Genomic DNA, 21,312 nt, shown 5'->3' on the forward strand with positions numbered 1-21,312 from the left:
TACAGTGTGAGCTATTATGGTCAGCAGGATCCACTCTCTCTTCTGTAGAGTGTAAGCTCTTATGATCAGCAGGTTTCTCTCTCTTCTGTAGAGTGTAAGCTCTCTGATCAGCAGGGTCCTCTCTCTCTCCTGTAGAGTGTAAGCTCTTATGATCAGCAGGATTCTCTCTCTCTTCTGTAGAGTGTAAGTTCTTATAGTCAGCAGGATCCTGTCTCTCTCTTCTGTAGAGTGTAAGCTCTTATGGTCAGCAGGATCCTGTCACTCTCTTCTGTAGAGTGTAAGCTCTTATGATCAGCAGGATTCTCTCTCTCTTCTGTAGAGTGTAAGTTCTTATGGTCAGCAGGGTCCTCTCTCTCTCTTCTGTAGAGTGTAAGCTCTTATGATCAGCAGGATTCTCTCTCTCTTCTGTAGAGTGTAAGTTCTTATGATCAGCAGGGTCCTCTCTCTCTTCTGTAGAGTGTAAGCTCTTATGATCAGCAGGATTCTCTCTCTCTTCTGTAGAGTGTAAGCTCTTATGATCAGCAGGGTCCTCTCTCTCTTCTGTAGAGTGTAAGCTCTTATGATCAGCGGGGTCCTCTCTCTCTTCTGTAGAGTGTAAGCTCTTATGATCAGCGGGGTCCTCTCTCTCTTCTGTAGAGTGTAAGCTCTTATGATCAGCGGGGTCCTCTCTCTCTTCTGTAGAGTGTAAGCTATTATGATCAGGAGTGTCCTCTCTCTCTTCTGTAGAGTGTAAGCTCTTATGGTCAGTGAGGTCCTCTCTCTCTTCTGTAGACTGTAAGCTCTTATGATACGCAGGGTCCTCTCTCTCTTCTGTAGAGTGTAAGCTATTATGATCAGCAGGGTCCTCTCTCTCTTCTGTAGAGTGTAAGCTCTTATGATCAGCAGGATTCTCTCTCTCTTCTGTAGAGTGGAAGTTCTTATGGTCAGCAGGATCCTCCCCCTGTCTCCTATACCCTCATGTGCAGTTTACAAGCAATTACAAACTTTCCAGTGTTGAAATTCGCACAAATTATTTGCCGCAAATCTAATTTTGGGGAAAAATTTGCCAAAGTTAGCAAATTTGACTTTAAAAAGATTCTCCTCTCTACACATACTGATACTTTTTGAGTCTACATTACATAAAGTGTATCACACACACATAAGCATGCCACACTCTTCAAAAATACAACAGGCAAATAGGATTTCAGTAGACAGACATTTGAATAATTAATCCTTATTTACGCTGGATAATGTTATCACGATGCTCTATTCTGTTTATTCAGATAACAGCCCTATTTCCATTTAAACAAGTTGTTTTGACCAGATGATGAACATGAACAGAATGAGAATGACCAGCGCTGTCTGATTCCTGGCTGCTCCTCTCCTGTCTCTCTTTGAGAATGTATTACATTTACAATGAATTTCTGACCAAGATATTTTAGTTTCTCGCTGTATTAAGAAAATGAAATGGTCATTGGAAAACAGTTCACCATAAAAGTGAGCTGGATTAGTTACACAGGCTGTATTTGTGGATTTTAACCATCCTGAATGAAGCTGAATACTTTTATGGAGACTCTTTGGATGCTGGATTTTCTTTTTTTATATAAAAGTGATCACATCCAATACATTTCTAAGTATGAGTTTTATAAATCATGTTCCAACCGGGGAGAGGAAAAGCTCATGCATAATGGACGCGCAAACCACAAAGTAAGACCATGATACTAGGAGTGTAAGTGGAAAAATATATATGAAATTTATTGAACAAACCAAAAAAACACACAATTACATTAAAATCACTTAAAACCATGAACATCAAAATCCCACATCTCTCATGCTGGTAATAGGGGGTACCGCCCTGTACAACCTTCAGTGTACAATATGTAAGCAGATTTTAGTCAGAAAGTACAACATGCGCTTGAAGTAATCCCTATACATACATAATGAATCATAAGATTTAAGGGACCGGGAGCAGGACTTGTAAGCAGTCTCCAATGTTAAGCTGAATGAATTGCTGTATAAAACCCCAATATGGTAGAAAGAGGGTAACCTGCATGTAGCATAAGACAAAAATGGAGGGGTGTAAGGGGCAACCAATGACCACAACATATGGTATATCATTCAAAATTGAAGGCATGAAACATAATTCTGTATAAAGCAATGGAAAGGTATATAGAGCAGACAATGACTACAACATATGATATACCATTCAATTGAAAGAAGCATAAGAAAATGTTCTGTATATATATATATATATATAGTATGCAGTTCAATTGGAGATGACCACAACATATTATATGCCATAGAGAATTGGTGCCCAAAGATCCCCCATGGTGCACATGCAGATACCTAACACAGGACTGACAGGCTCACGGTCTGGGAGGGAGCTGAGCGCACGACAGAGCCCAGCAAGGAGAGAGAGATGTGGGGAGAAGCCCCACGCGTATCGCTGGCAAGCAGCTTCGTCAGGGGAGAGTGTGTCCCGGGTTACATAAAAGTGAGTATTTATAGACCATAGAAAGTTGATAAATCAATTGGTAATCAAATTGAACCTACCACAGGTGGTGTGTATCGGAACATAGTGGCCGGATGAGGATATCGGAACCGGAAGTAGATGCAGAAGGACTCGGGGTCTTAATATAATCCTACAACCGGGTCAATGTGGAAAAGTCACTCCGAGTCATCCAATGTACAATAATTAAATCATACATATGAAAAGATGGAAGACTGAGCTTGCAAGAACATGCCCCATAGATCATAGAAGTAACTGGGCAAAGCATCCAAAATATATGCACATGGAGTGGAAGCACGACACAATCCATATGACATCACTGCTATTCATACCACCTAGGTGGATTTATGTTGTAATTAATGTATAAAAGAAGTCTGGATGCCACAAAAATGGGCATCACAGGTCCCTGTATCAACGAGGTCCAAGGCCAGTGAGCAGGCCACTGTTTGAATGCAAGTGCTATATAATACCACCCACAGGGCGGATTTATCCGTATGTTACCACCGACAGGGTGGGTTTATCAAAAAAGACATTAATAAGATGGAAACTTTTGGGATAAACAATGATCAAGGCCCAGGGAGTAATCGACGCAAAAAGAGTCCTGGGCAGAGGACCAAAGTAAGAAGGTTGTTACCACATATATCTGAAAAAATGAATGAAATAGACTATGACCATAAAGCAAGTGCTTGTATTCAAAGAGACCCCTCGCACACAACAATGTTATGGATGCTACCTAAATGCATATGGATGACATAAAGCATGAAGCCAAAAGGTCCACTGTGGGTGCCACCAAAAAGGTGGGTTTGCCATAGAACCATGGTGAGGAGCCCAGGATAAATAAATCCAATTATCTAAAAAAAAAAAAAAAAAAAAAACACCGGTATGGGACCTGAGTTTGTATTCAAAAAGCAGTTTAAGTATTGCCTATTTAGGGTAAGCAGTGCTCAATTATTATGTACGGGAAGGAGATGGCAAAGGGGCTCGGTAAGAAGGCCAGTAAGAATAGAATAAGGCATATATATATATACACGTATAGAACCATGCATGCCCCTGTATGTGCATATGTGTCGCCCTGGACAAGCCAGGGGACACAGATAACAACGCACACACACACCCCCACCCCCAGCAGTTTCACAGCAGACATCCCCAGTGAAACTTGATTCCTTTCCCCGGGTTCAGACTGAAACACCAGGTGGGCGGAGTGAGGAGATGGGACGCCCAGGGGTTAGCTGGCCTGAGACAGGAAACAAGCCCAGTCTAGTCCTAGGAGAGGAAGAGTGAAGGTCTGCAGAGAGGCAGACGGAGCCAGGGGCCTAGGTTGGAGCCTAGGGCCTCGTAGAGAGAGTCCGGCAGACGCTAAGTGCCGTCTGCAGGGAGCCGGGGAGACAGCTGGTGGAACCGCAGGTAGCCGGGGCTGGGCAGTGGCCACCCGGTACGGAGTCGGGGAGCCAGCTGGAAGCCGGAGTGCAGGAGAAGGGTGCACGGAAGTGGACGAAAGGACTTACACCATCAAACTGGGTCAGGGGAGAAACAACAACCGCAGCCGTCTGGGGGTACCCGTCCATCCAGCCGAGTGTTTTACTAAAACTGTGTCAACGTCTCAGGCTGAGTGAGTACCAGAGTGCCGCAAGGCATAGCGCTGCCCCCGCGTCCCTGCGCCCACCAGGCCCTGCACCTTCCACACCATCACTGGGCCCCGGGATCACCAACCCCTACCCACGGAGGGGCAACACAACACCTGGCTGCTCCGCATCACCATCCCCGGGATCCCCATATCGAGCAGCGGTGGTGAAATCACCACAACCGTGGGTGGCGTCACGGACAATAACCAATCCCCACACCCAACAAACCCCTTTCACTCACGGGCGAGGAGTGCCGCTCGAGAACCCCCGGGATCCGGCCTACAGCTCGAGCCACCACTGAGCAGCGGCCGCCGGACCCGAGCAGAAGGGGGTGAGCGTAGTGTGCTGACACCCTCCTCCCCGCCCGTGACACATACATGTGTAAATACATACACAGAGCATGCCCCTCTTAGTCCCGCAACGTCCATATAGATGGAACTTCATGAAAAAAGGGGGCAAAAATCCAGAAAGATAGCTGTGGAAGATGACAAATCAGACGTCAAGAAGATGTTGTGATTGTTGATATTGAGACCATTGAGGAAGTGACAATCACAACATCTTCTTGACAAACAATCACAACATCTTCTTGACGTCTGATTTGTCATCTTCCACAGCTATCTTTCTGGATTTGTCTGTAAAATTCGAAGATGGGCGCATCATCACCAATCTGTACCGCAAGCCGACGGCCACCAATGGGCTCCTACGCTTCGATAGTTTCCACCCCCTCCATACAAGGAAGGGAGTACCAGTCGGGCAATTTTTACGGGTACGCCGTAATTGTTCCATGGATGAAGATTTCCAGAGCCAGGCTCGTGACTTGACGAAACGACTGAAACACAGAGGATATCCTAGGGGAGTCATATCCTCGGCCTTCTTGAGGGCAAAAGAGGAATCCCAGCAAAACCTGCTTATTCGAAAAAGACCAGTGAGAGACCAACCATTACGACTGATAACCGATTACAACAGTCACTGGGAGCAGGTAAGGGGGATTTTGCGGGAGCACTGGAAGATTATTAAATTTGATTGCCAGACCGCTTCCCTTGTGAGTGATGTTCCTCTCCTCACAGCTAGGAGAGCGCCCAGACTCAGAGATCTATTGACGAGGAGTCATTTCAGGAGACCGACAATGAGGCTGAATAGAGGAATCACGTTACGAGGATCTTATCCATGCGGTGAGTGTAACGTGTGTCCATTCATGCAACCGGTCAGAGACATCTTTCTGAACCATCTGGACGCTACCTCACACAGACTAAATGGTTATATCAATTGCAAGACTTCTAATGTGATTTATGCCATTGTCTGTCCTTGCCAGAAGGTATATGTGGGACAAACCTCCCAAGAAGTACGCAAAAGGGCACAGAAACATATGTCAACTATCAATTTGGCCAGATCCGACCTAAAAAAAGGACGCACTTTGACTTCGGTGGCCGCACATTTCCTCAGATACCATCAGGGCTCCTGTCATGGTCTACGCTTCGTTGGACTCCAGAGGATAACTACGAATGGAAGAGGTGGGTCTCTCTTGAAGTCCTTGCTACAAATTGAGGCGAGATGGATTTTCAATCTGAAATCGCTTACACCATCAGGTCTTAATGAAGAGCTATTGTACACCGGCTTTCTTGGCTAAGATGTGGGAACTACATAATCTTGACTTGATTTTAATTTTTGTCCCATTTTTTCCACTTTTACAGTTATGACATCAGGACTACTCCATCCTCCCGTATATGGGGTTTGAATGAGCACCTATCTTCCAGCCAACTTCAGGGATCCCACAAGACTGTCTTGATCTCCATGGTCATGTGACTTTTAACCACGTTCTTCTCGGATGGTTTGGCTTCTTGGACAATTACTTTGCCATACCTGGGAAATTCTAGGATTGATTTTCTGATCTTGGATGTAATAACATATGAACGAAAATTGTATCTGGTTGAATCATTTTTGCCCCCTTTTTTCATGAAGTTCCATCTATATGGACGTTGCGGGACTAAGAGGGGCATGCTCTGTGTATGTATTTACACATGTATGCACATACAGGGGCATGCATGGTTCTATACCTGTATATATATGTATATATGCCTTATTCTATTCTTACTGGCCTTCTTGCCGAGCCCCTTTGCCATCTCCTTCCCGTACATGATAATTGAGCACTGCTTACCCTAAATAGGCAATACTTAAACTGCTTTTTGAATACAAACTCAGGTCCCATACCGGTGTTTTTCTTTTTTTTTTTTTTTAGATAATTGGATTTATTTATCCTGGGCTCCTCACCACGGTTCTATGGCAAACCCACCTTTTTGGTGGCACCCACAGTGGACCTTTTGTCTTCATGCTTTATGTCATCCATATGCATTTAGGTAGCATCCATAACATTGTTGTGTGCGTGGGGTCTTTTTGAATACAAGCACTTGCTTTATGGTCATAGTCTATTTCATTCATTTTTTCAGATATATGTGGTAACAACCTTCTTACTTTGGTCCTCTGCCCAGGACTCTTTTTGCGTCGATTACTCCCTGGGCCTTGATCACTGTTTATCCCAAAAGTTTCCATCTTATTAATGTCTTTTTTGATAAACCCACCCTGTCGGTGGTAACATACGGATAAATCCGCCCTGTGGGTGGTATTATATAGCACTTGCATTCAAACAGTGGCCTGCTCACTGGCCTTGGACCTCGTTGATACAGGGACCTGTGATGCCCATTTTTGTGGCATCCAGACTTCTTTTAGACATTAATTACAACATAAATCCACCTAGGTGGTATGAATAGCAGTGATGTCATATGGATTGTGTCGTGCTTCCACTCCATGTGCATATATTTTGGATGCTTTGCCCAGTTACTTCTATGATCTATGGGGCATGTTCTTGCAAGCTCAGTCTTCCATCTTTTCATATGTATGATTTAATTATTGTACATTGGATGACTCAGACCGATTGTGGGTTGGTTATGGTTACCCTGTGTTATTGTCCGATTCCTCCATCCACTCTAACCTCCTTATCCTTATTTATATACTGCGGATTAAGCCCCATTAATGTCTCTTGAAGATTACATCATATATATTCCTCCCAACATTGTTTACTAGCCGCACATGTAAGGAAGTTCCTTGGTTCAATTGCGCATGCGCTCACATTTCAAGCATAGTGTATGCCTAAGAGCCCTGTCATGCGCAGTAGCTGGAGCATTTGCAGTGCCCATGGTAACTGAAGGTGTATGTCACTTCCGGTTACGGCCGAGCCGGCACACTGTTCCTACTAGTGGATTTTTCACTTTTATACATTAAATCCCATGCGATCGGCATGGGGCATTATGTGTCCATGTGCAAGGGAATTGGAGGGACTTTTCCACATTGACCCGGTTGTAGGATTATATTAAGACCCCGAGTCCTCCTGCATCTACTTCCAGTTCCGATATCCTCATCCGGCCACTATGTTCCGATACACACCACCTGTGGTAGGTTCAATTTGATTGTTACCAATTGATTTATCAACTTTCTATGGTCTATAAATACTCACTTTTATGTAACCCGGGACACATTCTCCCCTGACGAAGCTGCTTGCCAGCGATACGCGTGGGGCTTCTCCCCACATCTCTCTCTCCTTGCTGGGCTCTGTTGTGCGTTCAGCTCCCTCCCAGACCGTTAGCCTGTCAGTCCTGTGTTAGGTATCTGCATGTGCACCATGGGATATCTTTGGGCACCAATTCTCTATGGCATATAATATGTTGTGGTTGTCTCCAATTGAACTGCATACTATATATATATATATATATATACAGAACATTTTCTTATGCTTCTTTCAATTGAATGGTATATCATATGTTGTAGTCATTGTCTGCTCTATATACCTTTCCATTGCTTTATACAGAATTATGTTTCATGCCTTCAATTTTGAATGATATACCATATGTTGTGGTCATTGGTTGCCCCTTACACCCCTCCATTTTTGTCTTATGCTACATGCAGGTTACCCTCTTTCTACCATATTGGGGGTTTTATACAGCAATTCATTCAGCTTAACACTGGAGACTGCTTACAAGTCCTGCTCCCGGTCCCTTAAATCTTATGATTCATTATGTATGTATAGGGATTACTTCAAGCGCATGTTGTACTTTCTGACTAAAATCTGCTTACATATTGTACACTGAAGGTTGTACAGGGCGGTACCCCCTATTACCAGCATGAGAGATGTGGGATTTTGATGTTCATGGTTTTAAGTGATTTTAATGTAATTGTGTGTTTTGTGTTTGTTCAATAAATTTCATATATATTTTTCCACTTACACTCCTAGTATCATGGTCTTACTTTGTGGTTTGCGCGTCCATTATGCATGAGCTTTTCCTCTCCCCGGTTGGTGTCTGTTCATTCATGCAGGACGCAGCATCCCTGTTGTTGATCACTTGCAACATTTGCTGTGCACCCAGACTCTTTGTTATAAATCATGTTCGTCAATTTTCCCTTATTCAGAAGCATTATCCAAAACATGGTCATCTGCATTTTTTGCTTACAGACTAACCGTTGTTTTAATTTTTACTTCATAAATCAATAGTGAAAATAAGCAACTTTGTAATATATATGATCAATTTTTTTTCTTTCTCCTTCTAGATTAATTTTTCATTCTCTTTTCATGGGTAAATTCTGTACTCAGTAAAGACAGATTTTCTCATTACAACACTGAGATAGGAGATAACAGTTGGTGCTTTTAAGATTCTATGGAGGGGAGGAAGGAGATAAATGCAGACCCAGATATTCTGCTGCAAGTTCACCTTAAATGAAAGGTACTCCATAGAACTTTATGAGCAGCAACTATCATCTTCTATCACAGTAATAGGAAAGTCAATATTCACTGAAGACAGATTGTACAGGAAAATTTGGAATTTCGAGAACTAAAGATCAGTCCAGGAAGAGACTAAAGCAAATTTTACTAAAGATAGATTACAAAATTTCTTATTTTTACATCTACTATTGATTTATGAAAAAAAATTAAACTGATGGTTACTCTTTAAAGGGATTGTCTACTACTTGGACAATGCCTTCTCATTGCCCCACTTGCGCCCCCCAAAAATAAAAAGGCCTATACTCACTTCCGGTGCCGGAGTAGTTCAGCGATATTGGAATTCACGTTTCTGGGGCTTACTGGACATTGTCATGACGCGACAGCCCCGCGCCAATCAGCGACGGCTTCCTTCTCCCCATCTTCAGACGTTTAAGGAATTAACAGGAAGTGAGAGCTGTGGCTGATGCTCACATTGTAACGCTGTGTCCCTGCCTCTCCCCTCCTGCAGGGATGCACTAATACTCACCGCCACGGCTTCGTCCCTGCCTCTCTCCTCCAAATGGGCTTCCTCCTCCTCCCACCTCCCGCAGTCTATACGTGTGTCACAGGATCTACAGGAGCACTCCTAAGGAGTGTGCGTGCACCAGTGCCCACTCCAAGGAAGTGCCTCCCAGCCTATTGTTGAGAAGCACTGGGTATTTAAGGCAAACTCCCACTAGGGGAGTTGCCTGTTCAATGCCCTAGTTTAGCTAGTTAGTGTCCAGTGCCCTAGCTAGCTAATTGTCAGGTCCCCTTGTCTGTCCTGTCCGTTCAGTCCTGTTGATTTCCCTTGTCTGTCCGTCCTGTCCTGTTGGTGCCAGTGCCCCTGCCTGTCTGTCCCGGCCGTGCCTCTGGCCTCAGCTTTCCCGGTGGCCCTTGCCACACCAGATATTGTGCCTGTGCTATCCCAGTGGCCCTCGCCACACCAGAGACTGTGCCCGTCAAGCTGGGCTGTGTTTCCAGCCTCAGCTATCCTGGTGGCCCTCGCCTCACTAAATACTGTGCCTGTCTGTTCCGGCTGTGTCCCCAGCTTCAGCTATCCCAGTGGCCCTCGCCACACCAGAGTCTGTGCCTGTTCACCCTGGCCATGCCTTCTGCCTCTGCTACCCTTGTGGTCACTGTCTACACTTGAGGCACAGCCCTGTCTGCTCCTGTGTCTGTCCCTGCCCTGGGGGTCAACTTCCACAGTCCCAGCCTTTACCCAGCAAAGGGTAGGTCCAGGGTTTTCCTTTGGTCCAGTGGGTCCACTTTTAGCTCGCCGCAGCACCATCCCCGGTGGCGAGCGTGACACACGTCCTGTTAATTACTTTTGTGTTTGAAGGTGGGGAGAAAGAAGCCGGCGCTGATTGGGCACAGGTCTAACGGGTCATAACAATGTCCAGTGGGCCTCAGGAACACAAGTTCTAACATTACTGAACTACGTAAGCACCGGAAGTGAGTATAGAACTTTTTATTTTGGGGGGGGGGCACAGGGGGAATAAGAAGGCGTTGTTCAAGTAGTGGACAACCCCTGTAACACACACGACTAACAGCAAATAAAGTAAGATTAGAGCTACATGGTGCCTCGGGACTTGTGACAGCACGTCTCAGATGAGTTATATGAGAGATGAGAGATATTCAATCCATATTTTTTTTTTTATTTTAAACCTTCACTTCTGTCTACATTTTCTTGTGACATTTGCACTTTAAAAATTATATCTTGCGGCATATTATTATCCTTTTCATAGGTGTATCCCATAAACTAATACTCAATTATTAAATTTTGCAATAAGTTGTTCTTTCAACATTATCCCATTTATTTTTGGGAATTTTTTTGCTTCATTTAAATCCTCCAAAATATTGTAATAAAACCGGCAGACAAGGGGGGCAATATTGTGATCTGGGCAGTGGAAAACTATGAGAAGGAAGCCTTTAGGCAGCTCCGTGATAGGAACACCTATTCTAAATTGTCTTATAATCCCATACAGTCTCTCGCGTGACCTTTCGCGGATCTTGGAGGCGGCATCTGAGAGCGGCTTGATTAATAAAAAAAATGGTGGAAGGGCTCTGCACAAAATATCCCAAGGTACCTACCTTTTATTTACTACCGAAGATCCATAAAGATGCTCTTAGTCCTCCGGGGCACCCCATCGTGTCCGGCATGGGAGGCTTGTGTGACCCAATTTGTAAATTTATTGACCATCATCTAAAACCTTTAGTGGAAACCCTGCCCTCCTATGTCCGTGACACGCCTGATGCGCTCCGGCAGATTGATGGCATCTTTATGGATCATGACATGCTGATTGTTACAGCTGATGTGGAGAGCCTGTACACTTGCATTTCTCTTTCTGATGTGTTGGAGGCGTTCCGCCTCTTCCTCGAGATGGGCGGTCGTGATGGCGAGCTAAATAGATTTATCCTTGAGCTGCTCCACTTTGCCCTTACCCACAATTTTTTTATTTTTAAGGATCAATTTTATCTGCAGCAACGCCGCACTGCCATGGGGGCAGCCTGTGCCCCCTCGTATGCCAACCTCTTCCTCGGTATGTGGGAGAGGTTGGTCTTTGGCAAGGGGGGCACTGGGCTTAGCCCCCATGTGCAGTGCTGGCTCATATATATTGACGACGTTCTTTTCTTTTGGCAGGGCACAGTGGAGCAGCTTGACGAATTTATGGGGCATTTAAATACCAACAATCTGAATATTAAATTGACCTATAGGCATAGCAGCAGGTGCATTGATTTTTTAGATATTAACATCGAGGTGGACTTATTGTCAACTATACAAACTAGTGTTCATCGTAAGTCCACCTCAGTCAATGCCCTGCTGCATGCCTCATCAGCCCATACACCAGCTACGATACGCGCTATCCCAACTGGCCAATTCTTGAGGACGAGGCGGATTTGTTCCTCTGACGATTCATTTGAACAACAATCAGCCGATCTCGGGTGCCACTTCAGAGACCACGGTTACAGCAATCGTTGTATCAAGAAAGGATATCTACGTGCTAAGCGGACCCCATGCCAACAATTGCTTAATTACATTCCGAAACAACGGCGATCTGACCCTCCTGTTCGCTTTATAGGCACTTATAATGGTCACTGGCAGACCATGCGACAAATTCTGAAGAAGCATTGGCCTGTTCTTCGATCTGACTCCATCCTAACCGACATACTTCCTCCTTTCATGACAGCCCGTCGCTCAAAGAATCTCCGCGACATCCTGGTAAGAAGTCACTATGTACCTCCTATCTCTAACCCATTCAGCACTTGTGGTCCCTTGGAGGGATGGTATCCATGCGGCCGTTGTTTGGCTTGCCCCAATATTCTTCGTGCAACCACCTTTACCTCGTCCGATGGAACAAGGACCATGAATATCCGGTGCCATATCACATGTGCTACAACATTTGTGATTTATTATGCTACCTACCTATGCTCCCTTGTGTACATCGGCCTCACCTTGCGTGAGTTGCGGGTGCGCACAAGGGAGCATGTACGGGATATAAGTGCCGCCAGGGACGTTACTGATGTGACACTCCTTAAAAATCTCCCTCGGCACTTTAGAAGATTCCACGGTAGTAATCCGTCGGGTCTGAAAGTGCGAGGGATTGATGTTGTCCGTGGCGGCTCTCGGGGTGGCGACTTAAAAAAACGGCTGGCCCAGGTTGAGGCCCGTTGGATCTCAACCTTGGATACCCTAGTCCCCAAGGGACTCAATGAGAATATTAGTTTTGTGTCATTTTTGTGAGTGATGTATAGGTTCCCGCATTCTCTCTTCTCTCTTCTCTCTTTTTTGGCATATCTTACTGTATTTTTATTCTTCAATTTCTGTTTTTTATTTTAATTGCATCCTTTCCTATTGGTTCTACCATGAGTAACTAGTTACTCAATGGTGGTGATCGCAGACCGGTTGTTTTTAATATTTTTGTATATTAACTTTTTCCCTCCTCTCTTTTGTAATAGTTCATATTGGTGCGTTTTTACTGTGGTATGCCTGAATACCGTGAAGTGTGGTTCCCCCATGTCAGGAAACAACAAGAGGCATTAAAGGAACGTCTTTCTCCTGGATTTAATTATTTAATAAAATTGTATAACATATTCCTCATTTATAGGATGTTTTTATCAACCTGTAATCTGCACAGGGTATATTGTTGTTTTCCTACCGTCTGTTGTTAACATAAGCATACATATACATGCCGGTTAAGTGGATACAGTTTTAAACCCATATGTCCAAGTGCTGTTCTGGTCTTGTTTTTACTTGATTTATAGTGATGTATTCTTTGCCTCCCCGCCTGCATTTATGTATGGAAATCCGTGGTGGTTCGTTCTGTCTCCCCTGGTGCCCGCTTTATCGTCTATCTCTATCTCCTTCACCTCCCCGCGCTGGTGACTGTGCTACCGTGCGCGTTCGCATTGCTTCCAGGGTGACGCGTCCCTTGGAGCATGTGGGCGTGCCGGCGTCATGTGTCAAATGAGTCGGGGTTGTGTATTTTGTGCACGCCTCCTGCCTAGCTTGACTGTGAGTGGCAGGGCGTGGCTATTGGGGTGTCGCGTCCCTGGAACCACGTGGGGCGCTCTGGTCAGGTCGGACGGTGGAGTGTGACTTGTACTGTGCCAGCGGTCATTGGTGGGGACATACTTTCACCATCGGTTTAGACCAACAGGATTGGGAGGTAGGACCACACAGACCTGTGACCACTTCCGGTTTAGCGGTTACTAAGGAAGCGCGTCCCTGATACCTATACTGACGTTGTCAGTGAACTAGATCCACCTACCCTTTATGCATCATATGCCACTTCCGGTTTCGGCGGCCGTGAGATCATACCTGTTTTCTACTATTTCCTTTTGGAGGGCTATTTAAAAAGGCTACCGGTACTGTCCTTACCACTTAGGCTCTCCACCTTGACAAAGCAGCACCTCTCGCAAAACGCACGTCGGCGGCGATCCTGGGCGCTCTCTAGGGACTTCATTCTGATCCTGGGACTGTGTTTTGGGTTATCTACACCAGGAGCATACCTAGGAATTACCCATTAAGCATTTGCACTTTAGGTAAGAAAATTATATTTTGTCTTGTCCTAGAAATACTGTATGCCTGATGTTGATACTTAATCATTTTATGACTTGTCATTTTCTGTGTTTACCCATGTTATTGAAGTGATTATTATCTCCGTGGCTTCTCCTTACCTTTGGTCGGAGAGACCATGATGATTTTATGAATTGATTACCCAACCACAGTCCTTACTTGTATTACCATCATTGTTTACAATTGTCTTGGGTGATATTAACCCCTCTTTGACAGTTACCACCTTTATTAACTTTAGTAATTAACTATTTCAGTTGAAATACGTGGGCTGTCAGCAATTTACCCAATTTTTGACTATTGTATACCTGTCCCTAATTTGATATGGTAGTATACCCCTTTTTTAATCCTCTTCCTGTTGTGTATGTCTCAATAAAGATTCTAGTTTTGCACATATACAGTCATGGACAAACGTTTTGAGAATGCTACAAATATTAATTTTTACAAAGTCTACTGCTTAAGTTTTTCTAATGGCAATTTGCATATATTCCAGAATGTCATAAAGAGTGATCAGCTTAACAGCAATTACTTGCAAAGTCAATATTGGCTAAATGAACTTCAACCCCCAAAACACATTTCAACATCATTGCATTCCTGCCTTAAAAGGAGCAGCTAACATTGTTTTAGTGATTGTTCCATTAACACAGGTGTGGGTGTTGATGAGGACAGGGCTGGCGATCAATCAATCATGATTAAGTAAGAATGACACCACTGGACACTTTAAAAGGAGGCTGGTGCTTGGTATCATTGTTTCTCTTCAGTTACCATGGTTATCGCTAAAGAAACACGTGCAGCCATCATTGCTCTGCACAAAAATGGCCTAACAGGGAAGAGTATCGCAGCTACAAAGATTGCACCTCAGTCAACAATCTATTGCATCATCAAGAACTTCAAGGAGAGAGCTTCCATTGTTGCCAAAAAGGCTCCAGGGCGCCCAAGAAGGACCAGCAAACGCCAGGACCGTATCTTAAAACTGTTTCAGCTGCGGGATCGGACTACCAGCAGTGCTGAGCTAGCTCAGCAATGGCAGCAGGCTGGTGTGAGTGCTTCTGCACGCACTGTGAGGCGGAGACTGCTTGAGCAAGGCCTGGTTTCAAGGAGGCAAAGAAGCCACTTCTCTCCAGAAAAACATCAGGGACCGACTGATATTCTGCAAAAGGTACAGGGAGTGGACTGCTGAGGACTGGGGTAAAGTCATTTTCTCAGATGAATCCCCTTTTCGATTGTTTGGGACATCTGGAAAACAGCTTATTAGGAGAAGAAGAGGTGAGCGCTACCACCAGTCTTGTCTCATGCCAACTGTTAAGCATCCTGAAACGATTCATGTGTGGGGTTGCTTCTCAGCCAAGGGAATCAGCTCACTCACAGTCTTGCCTAAAAACACAGCCATGAATAAAGAATGGCACCAGAATGTCCTCCAAGAGCAACTTCTCCCAACTGTCCAAGAGCAGTTTGGCACCCAACAATGCCTTTTCCAGCATGATGGAGCACCTTGCCATAAAGCAAAGGTGATCACTAAATGGCTCATGGAACAAAACATAGAGATTTTGGGTCCATGGCCTGGAAACTCCCCAGATCTTAATCCTATTGAGAACTTGTGGGCAATCATCAAGAGACGGGTGGACAAACAAAAACCAACAAATTCTGGCAAAATGCAAGCATTGCTTATGCAAGAATGGACAGCTATCAGTCAGGATTTGATCCAGAAGTTGATTGAGAGCATGCCAGGGAGAATTGCAGAGGTCCAGAAGAAGGGTCAACACTGCAAATATTGACTTGCTGCATTAACTCATTCTAACTGTCAATATAACCTTTTGGTACTCATAATATGATTGCAATTATATTTCTGTATGTGATGTAAACATCAGACAAACACAATTAAAAACCAGAGGGCAACAGATCATGTGAAAATATAATTTTGGTGTCATTCTCAAAACTTTTGGCCATGACTGTACTCCTGTCCTCCTGTTATTCATTTAAATCCTGTGGGGGAATGCTAAATATTCCATAGCTTTTTAGTTTTGTATTTATTGTAGCATGACATTCACTAAAACTGCTCTTACTCTTTAAAGGGGTTGTCTGGTCTAAAATGATGTTTGCAGTCACTCTATGTGACTGCAGACTTATGAATCCTCCCAACTCAAACACTGTGCACTGCAAGGATTCCCTGGTTTCTGAGCCAGGAATGGCGGTCACGTGACAGTAATTGTGCAGTATGCATGTTCCCAGCCAGAACCTGACTAGTGAGTGCTGCCTTGCGCAATACAAGTGTATGGAGCAAGACCATGCCCACTAGACGGCTGTGCCTAGGAGTTGGAGGCACCCACTCTATATACTTGTAATGAGTGATGCAGCGCCGACTAGTTGGGTTCTGGCCGGGAACATGCATATTGCACAAGTACGGTCACATGACTGCCATTCCCGGCTCAGAAACCAACGAATCCTCGCAGTGCACAGTGTCTGCACTGGGAGGATTCATAAGTCTGCAGTCATATAGAGTGACACATAGGCTAAGAACACACGGCGGGAAAAACGGAGCGAGTGGAATGCGATAAAATATTGCATTCCACCAGGACCTACAGTGCCTACAAGTAGTATTCAACCCCCTGCAGATTTAGCAGGTTTGATAAGATGCAAATAAGTTAGAGCCTGCAAACTTCAAACAAGAGCAGGATTTATTAACAGATGCATAAATCTTACAAACCAACAAGTTATGTTGCTCAGTTAAATTTTAATAAATTTTCAACATAAAAGTGTGGGTCAATTATTATTCAACCCCTAGGTTTAATATTTTGTGGAATAACCCTTGTTTGCAATTACAGCTAATAATCATCTTTTATAAGACCTGATCAGGCCGGCACAGGTCTCTATATCTTGGCCCACTCCTCCATGCAGATCTTCTCCAAGTTATCTAGGTTCTTTGGGTGTCTCATGTGGACTTTAATCTTGAGCTCCTTCCACAAGTTTTCAATTGGGTTAAGGTCAGGAGACTTACTAGGCCACTGCAACACCTTGATTTTTTCCCTCTTGAACCAGGCCTTGGTTTTCTTGGCTGTGTGCTTTGGGTCGTTGTCTTGTTGGAAGATGAAATGACGACCCATCTTAAGATCCTTGATGGAGGATTGGAGGTTCTTGGCCAAAATCTCCAGGTAGGCCGTGCTATCCATCTTCCCATGGATGCGGACCAGATGGCCAGGCCCCTTGGCTGAGAAACAGTCCCACAGCATGATGCTGCCACCACCATGCTTGACTGTAGGGATGGTATTCTTGGGGTCGTATGCAGTGCCATCCAGTCTCCAAACGTCACGTGTGTGGTTGGCACCAAAGATCTCGATCTTGGTCTCATCAGACCAGAGAACCTTGAACCAGTCTGTCTCAGAGTCCTCCAAGTGATCATGAGCAAACTGTAGACGAGCCTTGACATGACGCTTTGAAAGTAAAGGTACCTTACGGGCTCGTCTGGAACGGAGACCATTGCGGTGGAGTACGTTACTTATGGTATTGACTGAAACCAATGTCCCCACTGCCATGAGATCTTCCCGGAGCTCCTTCCTTGTTGTCCTTGGGTTAGCCTTGACTCTTCGGACAAGCCTGGCCTCGGCACGGGTGGAAACTTTCAAAGGCTGTCCAGGATGTGGAAGGCTAACAGTAGTTCCATAAGCCTTCCACTTCTGGATGATGCCCCCAACAGTGGAGACAGGTAGGCCCAACTCCTTGGAAAGGGTTTTGTACCCCTTGCCAGCCTTGTGACCCTCCACGATCTTGTCTCTGATGGCCTTGGAATGCTCCTTTGTCTTTCCCATGTTGACCAAGTATGAGTGCTGTTCACAAGTTTGGGGAGGGTCTTAATTAGTCAGAAAAGGGTGGAAAAAGAGATAATTAATCCAAACATGTGAAGCTCATTGTTCTTTGTGCCTGAAATACTTCTTAATACTTTAGGGGAACCAAACAGAATTCTTGTGGTTTGAGGGGTTGAATAATAAATGACCCTCTGAATAAACTTTTCACAATTTAAAAAAAAAAAAAAAAAAAAGAAATAACATTCTTTTTTGCTGCAGTGCATTTCACACTTCCAGGCTGATCTACAGTCCAAATGTCACAATGCCAAGTTAATTCCGAATGTGTAAACCTGCTAAATCTGCAGGGGGTTGAATACTACTTGTAGGCACTGTATGTAACTCAATGGGGCCACTGCCATGAGCGATTTTTTTTTCAGCCCTAATCGGACAGAGGACACAATCGCAGCATGCTGTGTGTATAATCTGATTGTTTTGTCTTGTACCCATACAAGTCTTTGGGTGCAAGAGAAACATCGCACTGCACTCACATTACATCGAAGTGCAGTGTGATATACGTATCAGATGACAATGGAGGAGATATAGAGATCAGTCCATCTCTCTCCTCCGCAGCGCCCGCCCTGTCATCCCCGGCTGTACTCCGATCGCAGGATCGCATCAAAGTAGCATGACACTTGTCTTACACTCCAGCAGAGCGATAGCCGAGTGACATGCGATGGAGAAGCATTAAGCGCTCATGTGGCCTTACCCTTAGAGTGACTGCATGGCCGTCAATGGCCATGCTGTACTCATTGATGCTGCCCTCGTCAGATCGCAGACATTACTTAGTTATGAGGCCTGGCAAGTACCAGCATGGGAGACTGGCTGAAAATCCCCGATTCCGTTGATTTACAGTGACTGCAGAATTATTATTTTTGACTGGAATACCCCTTTAAAAAGGAAGGATCACCAAGTCAGAAAATAGGAAGTTTTTGGTTTTATTTTATTCCCAGAGCTCCCTATTCATTTTTTATTTTTTATAAATCCACAGATTTGGCCTTTTTGTTTGGTGCTAATTTAATCTTTACCAATGTATTTTTCTCATGGGGTAATAATGCAGAATATCCTAAAGACGCGCCATAGAGACTCTTGTGACCCAAGCCCCCTTGGAAAAGACACAAAAAGTTAGCACAAAGTAATAAAGGCACAGTTCTATGGAATCATATGCCAGATTTAAAAAAAAAAAAAATTGAATACTCATAGGAGCAAAGGAATAAAGAGCAAAAAATGGCTACTTTTTATCTGGAGACAGGTCCACTTTTAAGCTCATTATCTGAATCTTAGCAACCTGTCAGGCCATTGTTAGTATTATCTTTTTTTTCTTTAACTATTAAAACTAATTGATGGATAGGTGTAATTCAGTACAAAAGCTTCGGCATAAATTATCCTTATTGAGCTAAAGTATTATATTAAGTTGCCAAATTTTTTATGTCGCAAACTATATAACAAACTCTTTATATGGGTTTCCCCCAAAAAATTACAATGACATTAGGGAACAAAGCTATGAATGGCTGCCAACTTACAGCGTAGGTTGTCTACCTTCCGTACTTTCTCCAAAACTTGCCGAGTACTCCTACCATCTTCTCCCATAGACACAACTATTCCTACTGGCAATCCATTACTGCGGAGGGCACTTGCCACCTTCCTGCCGGTGTCCTTCCAAATGTCTTCACTGGATGAAATCACCCCGACATGTGCCCACTGGAAATACTTCATCACATTAAAAAGAACCCTGGTGGGAGAAGGTAGTGTCCTTGCAAAGGTGGGGTAACTTTTAACATTGTCCAACTCATAATTGATGCAGGCCCAAGAAAATACAGCCTTATTCCAGTTTTTCCCTAAAAGAGTAGCAGCGTCACAATATCCTGGATTGGAAGGGCCTATAAACCCCGATGCAACCAGAGAGTATGTAAGGAAAGTTGAAAGAGCCTTTGAAGTTTGGCAATCTTCGTCAAGTATCGCATAGTTAAAAGACAGTCCCAAATCTAAAGTAGCATCTCTGTTGATGCGTTCAATGGCTAACTTGGCAGCAACGTGTGGAAGGGCTTTGGAAAACAATGGGTCACAGGTCCAAGGTCCGACAACACCCACTTTATATGGAAGAGCGTTTACTAACTGTGGGAAACAGACAATAACCAAAATTGTCCAACTTAGAAGAATCATGGATGGGAAAGTTGAAAATGTGAGATATTCACTTTCAGTCCATTTTGGATATCTGGTACATTTTAATACGAAGCTCTGAAAAAAACAGGGCACTTGTAGCATTGTATGAGTCCAAGTTGATAAAGAGATACTTCCACCTTCACCTATAAAGGTCACAAAATGGCTATGTCTGTGTATCCAGTGTACGCCTGCCAACAAAAAAAAGCAAGTGTTAGAAAGAAACACAAAAAAAGACATCAGTCTTAGCAAAGAAACTAGTTACCTAGTTACATTGCTAGCAAATATATTAAATGGGCCTTCTGCAGTGCAATAGCTCATCATAATGTTCAATTCCATTTGCGGTAGAGAAGGCAGATGAAAAGGTTGCACGGATGGTATGTCTGTCTCTGGCAGAGGGTCTGGTTTATTCACATGATGTCTAAGGGTGGCTTTACATGCTGCGATATCCGGCCCGATATCGCTAGCATGCGACCCACCCCCATCATTTGTGCGAAATGGGCATATCGCTGCCCGTCGCGCACAAAATCTGGCACCCCCGTCATACATACTTACCTGCATAGCGACGTCGCTGTGACCGGCGTACCGCCTCCTTTCTAAGGGGGCGGTCCGTTCGGCATCACAGCGACGTCACTAAGCGGCCGCCCAATGAAAGCGGAGGGGCGGAGATGAGCGGGACGTAACATCCCGCCCACCTCCTTCCTTCCGCATTGTGGCCGGAGGCAGGTAAGGAGATGTTCCTCGTTTCCTGCGGCGTCACATGTAGCGATGTGCACTACCGCAGGAAAAAGGAACAACTTCGCCCCTGCGACAGCAGCGATAACTGGCAGCGGACCCCCATGTCAACGAGGAGCGATTTTGGACGTTTTTGCAATGATCCAAAATCGCTCCTAGGAGTCACACGCTACGATATTGCTACAGCGGCTGGATGTGCGTCACAAAATCCGTGACCCCAACGAGATCGCTGTAGCGAAATCGCAGCGTGTAAAGCCCGCTTAAGTGCATAAGAGCAGACACTCATCCATTACAGTCACTGATCAGGATCACAAGTGTGATTTTACACACAGACTATTGGTCCGTGGAAAGAAAATCGCAGCATGCATTACTATGTTCTGAATCTCAATCGTCTCCCCAATTACAAATATAAAAAGACTGACCAGTACATCCACTAGGTGTGAAGAATAGAGATGAGCAAACCGGTCGCGGTTCGGCTGGAGTTCGGTTCGCCGAACGGAGGTCTCGTTCGAGTTCGGTTCGGCGAACCGCTCGAACCGCATAGGAAACAATGGGAGGCAATCACAAACACATAAAAACACCTAGAAAACACCCTCAAAGGTGTCCAA

At 44.6% G+C, this 21,312-nt stretch overlaps 1 protein-coding gene across 1 annotated transcript in view; it reads right to left on the bottom strand.

Annotated features, from left to right (window-relative positions):
- Positions 1-20,074, bottom strand: part of GUCY2F (guanylate cyclase 2F, retinal) — a 142,085-nt gene extending 122,011 nt beyond the window's left edge. Inside the window, exon 1 of the mRNA XM_075322706.1 lies at positions 19,333-20,074. Within this exon, the coding sequence (XP_075178821.1) occupies positions 19,333-20,074 (742 nt within the window). The remainder of the gene's footprint in view (positions 1-19,332) is intronic.
- Between the last annotated feature and the right edge of the window lie 1,238 nt (positions 20,075-21,312).

Source organism: Anomaloglossus baeobatrachus, chromosome 9 (assembly GCF_048569485.1).
Source record: "Anomaloglossus baeobatrachus isolate aAnoBae1 chromosome 9, aAnoBae1.hap1, whole genome shotgun sequence".
Taxonomy (NCBI): Eukaryota; Metazoa; Chordata; class Amphibia; order Anura; family Aromobatidae; genus Anomaloglossus; species Anomaloglossus baeobatrachus.